The following is a 12,883-nucleotide window of genomic DNA, read 5'->3' on the forward strand; positions in this document are numbered from 1 at the left end:
TCCTGCTGAGTTCTGAGGTGGTTGCTCAGATGCATGCAAAGGTGTGCAGCCATGACCATCTCTCTTGAAAATTATTTGTTTACACTAAGTTTTGTGAAGTCTTGCATAAGTAATTTAGTAGTAGTGCCTTCTGGTAGCAGTCAGTTTCAGATGTATTCACTGCAGAAAATGCCTCTGTGTGGAAGTTTTCTACATTGTACAGTAAATGAGTTAACAGCAAACTTTATAAAGGCAGGTTAAGAGTATGCCAATCTAGAGTGATGACACTGATATTTTTTCTAAACAGGCTGACAATTCATATGGATGAAGAACTTCGTGCCTTGGCTTTCAATACTCTCCAAGCATTAATGCTTGATTTTCCAGATTGGCGGGAAGATGTTCTTTCAGGATTTGTATATTTTATTGTGCGTGAAGTGACTGATGTCCACCCAACACTTCTTGACAATGCAGTAAAAATGTTAGTGCAGCTCATAAATCAGTGGAAACAAGCAGCCCAGATGCAGAATAAAAGCCAAGATTCTCAGGTATTTTAAAATAAAGTAATTTGATGTTAAAATGTGGTCTGAATCTACATACATTTTTATGAGTAGGCTTTATTGTTTTTCTTAAGTAATAAAAAATTAGCTTACATTCTCACAGTGCTTGAAGATTTTTAGACCCATTATATTAAGTAAGCACTTTTGTAAAAATTGCTCTAATACTATGAAGTATTCCTTAAACACTAATTCATGGTCACAATTTTTGCCTTAGATCAGAAGTCATCCTGTGTAACTAGAAATGTATTAAACATAAGAGGTTAAACAGTAGAACTAGATAAAAAGCACATATTTTTACCAAAAAACAGAAAGGGTAAAAATTATTTATATTTATACAATCGCATAGGTAAGAGTAGTATTTATTTTTTTATTTTGCCCTCACTGCATCATTCTAGTGACAAAGTGAAGTAGGAAAGACTTTCTTGTGATATTTGGACTGAATTCAGAGAGATCCTAAAAACCAAAGTAGGTGATATTATGCCATTCTCATAATGCAGAATTTGACAAGTGGCCAAACAAGATCTTAATACCTTATGATTAATTCTTCCATCACCCATAATGGAACCATAGCTTGGTTGTGTTTACTTTTTTCTTAATGTGCTCAACTTGTGCCATCTTTTCCTAGCGTGGTGTATCCAATGGGGCTGCACATTCCCTTCCTCTGGAGAGAACCCTTTATTCCAGTGTATTTCATGTGGTAGAGGGCTTTGCTTTGGTTATCCTTTGCAGCACAAGGCCTGCCACCAGAAGATTAGCTGTCAGCGTTCTCAGAGAAATAAGGGCCTTGTTCACACTTCTAGAAATTTCTAAGGTAAGAGTTGATACCCATTCTTTTGACTGCTCAATGAAACTGCTTTTCTTTTTTCTTTCTTTGAGCCTTTTATGCTTTGTGTTTTGTCTTTTGTAGAGTGATGATGAGTTGGCTATAGATGTAATGGACAGACAAAGTGCTACTATCCTGGAGAGTTTCATACACCTCACTGGGGCTGACCAGGTATGAGATTTTTTATTTTAAGTTGGATGTAATATGAGGGAATTCTGCAAAACTATCCCAAATAAATCACATATATTTTAAATCATACTGTTACTGTGTTCATGCTGACTTTATCAGCAATTTATCACCTTAAAAGAAATAAACCAAACCAAACACTCAAAGAACTTGAGAAATGTTGTGAGACTGACGCCACCATTGTACTCTCTGGCCAGTAGTGTGTCATGTAACCACTACACGCACAGGCAGCTGTATCTGTTTTTTCTCATCTTGCTCATAGGTCACAATTTCTTTGAAACAAAAACCTTTTTCTGCAGCAGTAGTGTGTCTAACAATGTGTCTTCTATACATGATGAAAGCTGTAACAACTGTCAATGAGTAACAACTGAATTCCGTTTTTATATATTTTATCATTGACTTTTAAATATCAAGGAGAAGCTCTTCTTGTTTTAGGAAACAAGTTGAAATTCAGTAGTAAGGCTTCTGGAGTCCAGAATCTATTGGAAGAATTAAGTCATTGTGAGTGAAAGGGCCTTTTTCTAGAATTTACTATTTCCTAATACCTAGTTCCTTCCCAAGCAGCATATTTATAAAACTGTCCACATAAGGAACTTCTGTAAAAAAAACCATAAATTAAGCAATGTGTTTTATCTATTCCAGATGTGGTTTTGACACTGACACCTTATTAGATGTTTAACTAGGAGGAGTTTGTGATTTCATATACATGGATATTAAATATTGCCTTTTGTTTGTTTTTTTTTGTTGTTTTTTTTTTTATGCACACAGACTACTTTACTATACTGTCCCAGCTCAATTGATTTACAAACTCTGGCTGACTGGAATTCTTCCCCAATCAGCCACCAGTTTGATGTTGTCAGTCCATCACATATATGGATATTTGCACATGTGACTCAAGGCCAGGATCCATGGATTATAAGCCTCTCAAGTTTTATGAAACAGGAAAATCTTCCAAAACACTGCCCAACAGCTGTAAGCTATGCTTGGACGTTTGCTTATACCAGACTCCAACTACTGTCTCCACAAGTGGATATAAAGTAAGTTAGTTTCCAAAGTAAATACAATATATTATTTGAGTATTCTTTCAATATTTATCATCATTGTAATGTCATGTTTCAGTAAGATAACATATGCACTGTAAATATTTGCTGTGGGTTTAAATCAGGTTTATATAACAAAATAAAAGCAGTTCCATCTGGGAACATGTTATTTGCTTAAAAATTCATTAATGCCTTCCGCTATGTCATAATTCAACGAATTTGACTATATAAGTATATATATGTATTGATGTACATGTCTTTTATGAATGTCTTTTATGAGTTTACTGTGCTAGCTATTTTGGAAGCAATGGCATTGAAACCTGTTTAGCTTTGTTTATGGAACTGAGCTTTTTTTTCAATAGCAGCCCAATCAATGCAAAGAAAGTGAATACGACTACAAGCAGTGATTCCTATATTGGGCTCTGGAGAAACTACCTGATTCTTTGCTGCAGTGCAGCGTCTTCTTCAAACTCCTCCACCTCCACAGGCTCTGTGAGATGTTCCCCTCCTGAGACGCTGGCGTCTACTCCTGACAGTGGTTATAGCATTGATTCAAGAGTAGGTTCTTTGAATGCTAATTCTGTATAAGTCTACGTCTCGTTTGAAGTAGAAACATCTGAGCCTTACAGTAACTGTCATGATTCTTAGAAACTTTTGTAGAAAGCTATGATGAAGGCTAGAAGCTTGTCTGAAAACATGCCTAAGTGTACATGCATATTTCACTCGTTTAGGATGATGTTTGTGTTCACTTTTGTTCCAAATCCACACTGCTGAAGCTTTTCTACTTACATTTTTTAAGGCAAAATCTAATCACGTCGTGAAAACGTTAACCCTATCTAAAAGTCTTATCTAGTGGTAATGAAGAAAAGTCTTGTTTACCATTAAGGATTTTTATTTATTTATTAGTAGACTTCTGCAATTCTGAGCTAATAGCCTTTCACTTCAATAACTGAAGCATTGACCTATTCAGACATGATGTATCTTGTTACATTTTTCCCAACCACAAACAGTTTTCTGTCTGCCTTGCTCTGTGTCACCTGCAAGTTTGTTTGGGGGGGAGGATTTTTTTGGCTTCTTTTTGTTTTTCTCCTTTTTGCATTCCTGTAGAAAGGTATAGTAGAGGTGATGATAACTCTTGGACTATGCAGCAGATTTTTGGCAGAGCAGTTTATTCCATTTATTATTATTGCCCTTTCCCTGAATCTGAGAAACAAGACAGGAAGCTTTGTTGTCTTTGAAAGCTGCAATGGAGTCTGCTTCCTCTCCCTAAGGAGGGCAGATACACTAAACATGCAAAGCATCAGTTTATAATGTTGAGGCATTCATTGTTATCTGACAATGAAAATTCAATTATACAAGAAATGGAGTAGTTAACACTGGTTTACTATTTCAGAAAATATTTTTCCATGTCAAAGATTAAATTTTTCATTTTTATAATTTTAGTTCAATGATCAGCCTGAGAATATGTAAAATTGCAGCAGATGTTTTAATGTCACATGATCTGATTGGTAACTACTCTGTTCTGTTCTGGTTTTCTTCTCTAGATCATTGGCATTCCATCCCCTTCCTCCCTGTTTAAGCACATAGTTCCAATGATGCGCTCTGAGAGCATGGAAATTACAGAATCCCTTGTGCTGGGACTTGGCAGGACCAACCCAGGAGCTTTTAGGTAACTGTTGTGTTTCATCTGGTTTTCATCTGGTTTTCTAATTAATTACAAAGCTGGGGAATCAGAGCTCAGGAAAAAAAAGAGCTCAGAGCTCAGGTTGTTTGTTGGGGTTTTTTTAAGAGTTTAATAAAAGCGGTGAAAAATTGTCTTTTCTAGCACTTTTTGGTGTCATAAAGATTACTAGAGGTTGAAATAATTGTCTGCATAAAGAAAAAGAAGTCCATTGAAACAATTAAAAGCTGCCTGTCATTGATATTAAAGGCTGCCTTTATACAAAATAAAAGACTCTGTGGACTATTAACATTTGAAATAATGTTTTTAAGAATTACTAAACTGTCCTTACTGGTATTGCCAACAAACATATGTTTCTGAGCTCTTCTTATGTAGGAAATTCTTAATAACAGTATTTTAAAAAGAGATGTTTTGATCAAGCTGAAAAAAATATCAGTTAGAGCTGTTTTTTGACTGGTACTGAAGTTTCTGAAATTTGTGGTGCATCTATCTCCCTCCACCTCTTCTTTTTTTTCTTTTTTTCCTGAATAAACTTCCTGTAACTTTATAACTAATGCACCTTTCTCATTTGTGTACTGATGACAAGTCCATGTGGATTAGTTTGGGTGCAGCTAACCATGATCTGCAAGTGCCAAGTCACTTGTTTTGTCAGTTTAATTTTATGTATCACATTCAACATACTTGGATTCAGCACATAGTCCAAAACTTTTGGTTACCCTACTGTGACAAGTCTTTATATAAGTGTCAAATTCAAAGTGGCCTTCCTAGCTATCTTGGCATTCCTACCTCAACTGAAATTGACTTTTCTTCAGATCCTAATATATTGTACTCCCAACATGTAGTACAAATCCACTGAGGTGAAAAGGCAGCTCTATGCCAGGAAGCCGTGAGTTTTAAAATGCATCTCTGTGGCACCGTCCTCAATTAACAGCTCCCTCTTTATGGAGGGTGGGTGAAGAGCCAGAACATCTGAGAGGAAAAAACTTCCTGGGAATGCCAATGTTCAGCATCAGATGTTCCCTGGTAGCAGTCAGCCTCTTAAAATGGAGAGTTACGAAGTTGTACCATGCTGTAGCATGTCATTAGTTACAGTATTATTCTGTTTTATTCCTTTGATAATCTTCTAATTGTATATCATACCTGACTTCACTCTTCTACCAGGAGTAGAGCGAGACTTTGTCCCATGACCCTGAAGATCTGCTGAACAGTTGAAATCATAATTGTGCTCTACAAGTCTAGAAAATGCTTTCAGAAAGAGTTTCACCAGAAATCCTTGTTTTCCGAATTAGAAACCATTCATTCATCAAACTTAAATATATCTAATTCTCATCAGTCTTCCGATTTTTTTTGTTTGGAATTACATGTTTTGTTTCTGATTACTAGCTTTTTTAGCTCTGTCCATTGTGCATACTCACACCAGATGCTAAGTGTAGCCCATCCGTCACCAATGCAGCTCTCTATTGGTTTGTTGTTTTGGTTTTTTTAAGTACTGTTCCTCCTAGCTTGGTATGTTTTACTTGGGAATCTTTTTCTTTATAGATTATATGCAGTCCACTTAAACTTGGTAGTTCTTCTTTTTCTCTTTTGTTTTCTGTTACTGACCACATGAAAATGTCTAGGTGTCTCTTGCTCTCCATTGAAACCTGACCCTTAACTATGTTTTAGCAGAAAAAAACCCCAGTTTCTTCCAAATTAATTTCTGAATTGTCTGAGTTTGAAAGTATAAACCAATCCTTAGCAATGCTGAAGTCTCTCATAATTGAGTGCACTGCAAAAGTTTATGCAGCTTTCTGATCACCTGGAACCCACTCTCTGAAGCAGGACTTTTGAATGATGTAGAGGAGTCAAGTATTGACTATGAAAACTTGAAGTTGTTTATGCTTTTGATATGTCTGAATTACAGTAACACAGGAAGTAGAAAAATCTGTCACGCTCCCAACAAATCTAAGCTTGAGGACATGGTTACTATGTTAACAAATATTAAAGTAAAACAAATACGTTTTTACCTTAGCATTGTGTCTACACAGATCCCTGCTACTGATCTTGTTCCCCTTTCCCTGCCTGCTTTCTGGTGTCGTAAAAGATTCTCAATTTGGCAGAAGGAGCTGAGTGGTATTAAAGTGCTAATAAAGACTGTGTGGCTTCAGAACAACTTGGAAATGTAACCACAGCATCAAAGCATATTGCTTTTCAGTTTTCACAGAGACTACTCTGACTTCTGTCAGCATAGTGTGATTTGCCATAAAGAAACAACTCATGACAACTAAAAGAGCGTTGTATGATTTAATTTTTTTAATAGTATCTTCTGGCTTCATAAGGCTTTGTTAAACACTGAATGTAAAAATAAATTAATATAATCTGTGACAGAAATACACCATAAAACATGATGAACGCAAATTCATTTGTAATTATTGAGACATCTATTTAGTAGTCTGTTTAAATTAGGAAAAGTATCTTTCTAGGAAACATGTCTCTCAAATGCTGATCTATTTCAGAAACCTGCAGGTAAAGAAGGAAAAGCTGAGAGTGTTTTTAAGTTATATTGCAACACCAGTTGCAGTGAAACTTCTTTCAGATGAGACCTTAATTTAATTGTTATTTTTATCTTTTTTATTTATTTTATTTTAATTCAGGGAACTAATAGAAGAATTACATCCTATAATTAAGGAAGCACTTGAAAGAAGGCCAGAGGTAATTAGATATTTTCCACTGTATTCAGTATGTAGTTTAACTGTCTTCTCACAAATGGTAGTCAAGAAAAGTTACTGTGTTTAATTGCTGCACCAAAAAACTGTCAGTATACCAGATAAAAAGGTGAGATGTTACTTCTTAAAATTATTGTGAGGTGTTTACATTAGAAGAGCTTTGTGTTTGTTTTGAGCTCTGTGTTATGTCTGTATCAAAGACGTTTTGTTTCAAATGATGAAAAAAGTACTGTACCCTTTTCCACATTCTTTTAATTCCTTTTACCTAAGTGTAGTTTACACAGTTGTTACTTCATTGTATCATCAGTAACATGCTCACAATTAGTAGTACCTAAGACATAGGATTGAGTTCTACTCTCTACCAACTTTTGTTTGTTTTTTAAATTGCAAAAGGCTGTAATCTCACCTGGCTGACTGCTCTGACTAAGAATTTCTTCATGGAGAGTATCTTTTAAAGCAGGGTTTAAGAGCTCTAGTAGATATTCATAGAAATAATAAACTCTGAAAACACGAACTCAGATATGATTACTCAGTATTTTTTTGGTAGTAACTTATATTTTTATTAGTAATAAATTTGTAATTAAGTACAATTGATGGGAAGGAACATCACTTCTGTTTCAAATGTTGCTGGACTACAGTGTATCTGGTCAGCCTTGCATGCAAATATGTAGAAAGACTGGCATTTATACTTCAATTAATCATTTTACATGTTGCACTTTGCAACAGGAGACTGATAAAAAACGTTCTTTTGATACTACATATAATAGCAATCCTAGTAAATCTTGGAATTGCAACAAGAAAAAAATCTTACTAGTTGTCTGGTTTATTAAAATTGGTAGCAATTTTTGTAACTCACTGTAAAAGGTTGGCACCCCTGATAAGTGGTGCCAGTTGTTGTACATCTGTAATCATGCTTTTATTTGCCATGCTGATTTTATTATTTGTTTTTCCTGTGCTTCATTTAATTTTGTTTTTCTCTGTTGAATAGAACATGAAACGACGCAGGCGTCGAGATATTTTACGAGTACAACTAGTACGAATATTTGAACTGTTGGCAGATGCTGGTGTCATTAGTCACAGGTAGGGGGAGCACTGATGAGATAATGTTGGTTATCCTTCTGAATTAAGTCACTCATATTCTTATGACCCAGTATAACAAGCATGCAAATTTTTTAAGTGAGTTTTAATATACTGCTGAACAAATAACCGTGGTTTTATAAAGCTTAAACTGGCTGTCTAATCCTTCCCTTCCCCAGGTTTTTTGTCACAGTGGTTTATGTTTTAGTCAAAATGCTGCTGTTCCCAGGACATTGCTTTGAAGATGCAGTGTGTCATGTTCCTTTTTGTTTGTGTGTGTATGTGTTCAAACATTGCAGCAGTTTTTTATTACTGTTTTCAGTACTTGTCTCTAATATAGAGACCTGATTCTGTGGAAGGGTGGGTGACTTGTAATAGTGAGTCTTGAGTATTAATTTTCTCCCCCACCCCCCTCTGGAGCTTTTTATTTAAAACTGAAATATAATTGGGTGAATAAATTACTTTAAATTTAATATTTGCAGTAATGAGGTTGCAGGGTTTTTTTTAAAGAGAAAAAAACAAGTTTTTTTTCAAAAATCGATTATATATTGATTATACTATTTCATTATTTTTTTAATTTAATTTTTAAGTGCAAGTGGTGGCCTTGATAATGAAACACATTCCCTCAACAACACTTTACTTGAGTACGTTGATCTAACGAGGCAACTCCTAGAAGCAGAAAACGAAAAGGATTCTGATACATTGAAAGATATCCGATGCCATTTTAGTGCCTTAGTGGCAAATATAATTCAAAATGTTCCAGGTATGTAAAAATGCTTAAACAACTTGTGATGACTGTCTTTGATATGCAGTACATTAAAAAAAATTAAAATCCACTTTTTGTCTGAAGTTTCAGAATGTTTTCATAAAAATAATTTATGCCATCAGTTTTGTGTGTAACTTCATCAGCGTGAGTTTTTAAGAGGGATTTTTTATACTGTTTGGGAGCATACAAGTAATTTTCTAACCATAAGTCTTGTTGGTTGGCAGCCCATTTGTATCTCCTAGACTAATAAATAGCTTATGCTTCTAAACTAGTGGCATTAAACAGGACAATAGTAAACCTACACCCAGCTTTGATGATGTTGAAATAGTGTCTTTACATCTATTTTTTTCCTTTTATATTCATTGTTTGGCTCTTTTTTTGTTTTATGTATTTTATTTTAAAGAATAACAAGAGGAGTGTGTCTGTGCTTATCTTACAGTACATCAGAGAAGAAGTGTCTTTCCCCAGCAGAGTCTACGCCACAGTCTATTTATGTTGTTCAGTCATTGGGCAGGTCCTTTTAGTATCATGTTTACTCCACTGGACAGATACAGTGATAGAAACATGCGAATAAACAGACACCAATACTGTGCATTAAAGGTATTTTTAGCACCTTTTGAATATTGGAAATAGATTACTATGTTGACTTTTCTAATGCAAACTTAACATCTGGGCTTTTTTAAATGTGGTTTTCATACTGTTATTGCCATTCATGACTCAGTTCTTTTTCTCCTCTGCCTACATGTACATTTATGGCAGTGGGGCTTTTTCTGAACTGTTGCACCTGTTATAGGAATTTCTTAAGATTACTACTAAATGTTCACTTCTGGTGATTTTAGTTCTCAGTTGCTTAGGGAGAAAGGCTTTCGTGTAAAAGTATATTAATGATCAAACTGACATGTTAACTGTTATGTACGTTAGCATTTCAGTATTGAGGGTTCCTTGTATTTGGGAGTTGAGAAAAAGATTATCTGATCATTTCTTAAGAAGTACTTTACAAACCTTGATCTTCTTCCTTTGACTGAGCACGAGTTCATTTTCTGTTATTTTGATGAACTTGGTAAAGTTACTTCCTGTATCTGATTTATTAAAATGTAGTGTTTTTCAATTACTTTCTAAAGGCTATGTCTGCTGTACTGTGTTGTGGCCCTGTTGCAGATAATGTCGGGCTCTCATCTGATGGCTATTTATACAAATGGCTGGATAACATACTGGATTCACAAGATAAAAAGGTAATAAAGGCAACATCAGCATCGGTTTGCAATTTCCAGTGCCTTCAAGATGTGCTTTAATGAGTTTTGCTGTCAGATTGGCCTAAATGCTTTGGAGTGTCTTCAGCTCAAAGCTGGATTAGTAGTGCATGTTTTTGCACTGTCCTTAATATCTGTATTCACCCTACTGAGGAAGGCAGCACCTACTCACAGCCTAGGAACAGACCAAACGGAATGGAAGAGGAGGGGTAAAGGAGTGGAATACTGTGTATCCTTTATAAGTTGGTCAGCTAGGTTAACTTGTAGCAATAAGCAGAGCCGTTAAAAATTCAAAGGAGATGAGATTTTGAACTTGTACTCTTGTGAGTCTGTACAGTTTATTGAGACTGTGGAGTTACAAAGACTAAGTTGTACATCCAAACAGTAAGGCAAAGATGTAAAGCTTTAGGTTTAAAAGACAGGGCCTCCGTTGCACTAACACTGTGACTACATAAAAGTTCAGCTCCAGTAGGCTACATTGATGCAAGGGAACATACATGTCTCCATGTAGTTCTGTCCCATGTATCCATCCCATTGGAATTCTTGCATATGTTTAAGTGCTTTTCTGTATCTGATGCTTTCACATCAGTGTTCAGCTCGTAGTAAATGAGAGAAGTAAATTGCTCAAGGTAGCATTTACACTGGGGAAAATAAAGTCAGTAGAGCTCTATCTAGTTATTTGCTTCAGTAGTTTATCACTGTGTGCAAGTTGAACATTAAGCAATTGGATAGAATGACCTCTTATTTTAAGCTGTGGTCTCTCTTTTTTTTAAATGGAACAATTTTTGCATGTTGCCATTGTTTTTAAATAGTATTTTAGTAAATATCTATTTCCATTATTAATGCCATTTTTGTAAGTTACTCTATTTTTCTGCATTTATAAATAGATACTGTTTTTTTCCTGGAATATAGGTTCACCAGCTAGGCTGCGAGGCAGTCATGCTGCTCTTGGAACTCAACCCTGACCAGAGCAACCTCATGTACTGGGCCGTAGACCGGTGTTACACAGGTTCCAAGCGGGTAGCAGCTGGCTGTTTTAAAGCCATAGCCAGTGTGTTCCAAAACAGGTACTACAGTGTTTCCCAAAACTTTGAACTTTCATTTTCAAAGTGTGTTTTCATGTAGAACTGAGCTTTTTTCTCCCCCAAAGAGAAAAGATCATCCCTGTTTGTGTGTATGTGTTAACAGAGAAATTTTTCAAAATGTTATCCTATACCCTATCTCCTGTAAATTAAGCTTTAATACATTAGAAATTTTAAAAGCTAAATATCTTTTTACTTATTTCATGCTTGCAATTTTTCCCTAGGGATTACCAGTGTGATACAGTGACCCTCCTGAATCTGATACTATTTAAAGCAGCTGATTCTACTAGGGCTATCTATGAAGTTGCTATGCAACTATTACAGGTTTGTAAGCTAATTTGTTTTCTTCTTTTAAAATAAGATTCGTCCCATTGCATTTAAAAAAATTGTCATTATTTGGTTGTCCCTCCAGTAAGTAAATAGAGTGTATGTCTTTTTTTCTTCTCTATTTGAATGAATATTTAGGCCAGATCCATATATGGCATGAATAGACTTCATGGAAGTGTGTCTGTTTTCATTAACTAAGCGCTCAAGACTTCCATTTTCATAATACCTGCTTTTTCAAGAGGCAAAACCTAAATGAAAATTCTTCTCTTTTGGTCATGAAAAAGACTGATATATAGCTCCATTTGTCCAAAAGCACCTCAGAGAGATGTATATTGCTGCCTGTCCCTTTACTGTCTCTGCTGGGGTAGCAGTCAGTTTTCTGATTTTTGAATTAACACCAAACATTTTTTCATCCATCTTTGTGAGAGAAGGGATAGTGAAAGTCTTGTTAGTAGTTTAATTTGCTTTTGTATATTCTTTTCCGAGGTCATTTAGAGGTAAGCTCAATCTTACAGGCGGAGTGTTTAAATAAGTCTCCACTCAAGTCACACCTCTTCTGATATGTCTGCACTTGCTCCATCCTCCTATTTAGCCTCATCTTTCTTCTCCAGTGTGCACCACTGCTTGAGATCAGCCAAAACTGACTTAAAATACCGAAAGGCTTTAGCCTCCTACTGCATCTCTGGCACATCAGAGATTGCAATTCTCCTATCCAGATCTCACAGAGGAGCAGAAATTGATGCTGTTTGGAAATACAAGTGTTCAATAGTATTACACATTTTGTTATAGAGAAATTTCTGTTTAATGTGGCATTTTGTGAAGGTGTGTTTCTGAATTGTATTGCTGGAAACTCATTAAGTGCAGTGAGTCTTACCTAGTCTTCTATGAAATTACCACAGTGTTGGTGAATGCTGTAGATGTATGGCAATCTGCCTGGACAGGAAACATTAAATTAGAGTAGATACATGAATTTAAAAATTATTTTATATATAGATTCCCATTGTAGCTCTACACTTAGCTTCATATTCTGCACATTACTTTTGTAGATCTTGGAACCAAAGATGTTCCGTTATGCTCACAAACTGGAAGTTCAGCGGACGGATGGGGTCTTGGGTCAGCCTTCTCCTTTACCACATCTATATTCCATGTCATATTATCAACTGTCAGAAGAATTAGCGAAGACTTATCCTGAGCTGACACTTGCTATCTTCTCAGGTATGGCTGTAAAACAAAACAGAAATCTTAATTGGGTCAAAAGCAGGGTACAAAATGTGTAAGTCTTACTTTTCAAGGATATATTTATATGTAATTACTGAAACAAGGACAAGAAGATAACAATATATGGAAAAAACTGAGTGACACTTTTTGGTTTACTTGTATTTGTAATATATTCAAGAGGAAACAAAGATA

The 12,883-nt window shown here is 35.4% G+C and overlaps 1 protein-coding gene across 1 annotated transcript in view; it reads left to right on the forward strand.

The window, feature by feature from the left end:
• Window positions 1-12,883, forward strand: part of FRYL (FRY-like) — a 135,136-nt gene that overhangs the window by 73,028 nt on the left and 49,225 nt on the right. Inside the window, exons 18-31 of the mRNA XM_010006076.1 lie at window positions 287-524; window positions 1,162-1,347; window positions 1,444-1,530; window positions 2,314-2,582; window positions 2,948-3,143; window positions 4,130-4,254; window positions 6,900-6,957; window positions 7,960-8,051; window positions 8,639-8,811; window positions 9,254-9,414; window positions 9,936-10,046; window positions 10,977-11,131; window positions 11,371-11,470; window positions 12,520-12,688. Of these exons, the coding sequence (XP_010004378.1) occupies window positions 287-524; window positions 1,162-1,347; window positions 1,444-1,530; window positions 2,314-2,582; window positions 2,948-3,143; window positions 4,130-4,254; window positions 6,900-6,957; window positions 7,960-8,051; window positions 8,639-8,811; window positions 9,254-9,414; window positions 9,936-10,046; window positions 10,977-11,131; window positions 11,371-11,470; window positions 12,520-12,688 (2,120 nt within the window). The remainder of the gene's footprint in view (window positions 1-286; window positions 525-1,161; window positions 1,348-1,443; window positions 1,531-2,313; window positions 2,583-2,947; window positions 3,144-4,129; window positions 4,255-6,899; window positions 6,958-7,959; window positions 8,052-8,638; window positions 8,812-9,253; window positions 9,415-9,935; window positions 10,047-10,976; window positions 11,132-11,370; window positions 11,471-12,519; window positions 12,689-12,883) is intronic.

This window comes from Chaetura pelagica, unplaced genomic scaffold, assembly GCF_000747805.2.
Source record: "Chaetura pelagica isolate M959 unplaced genomic scaffold, ChaPel_1.0 scaffold189, whole genome shotgun sequence".
NCBI classification, from domain to species: Eukaryota; Metazoa; Chordata; class Aves; order Apodiformes; family Apodidae; genus Chaetura; species Chaetura pelagica.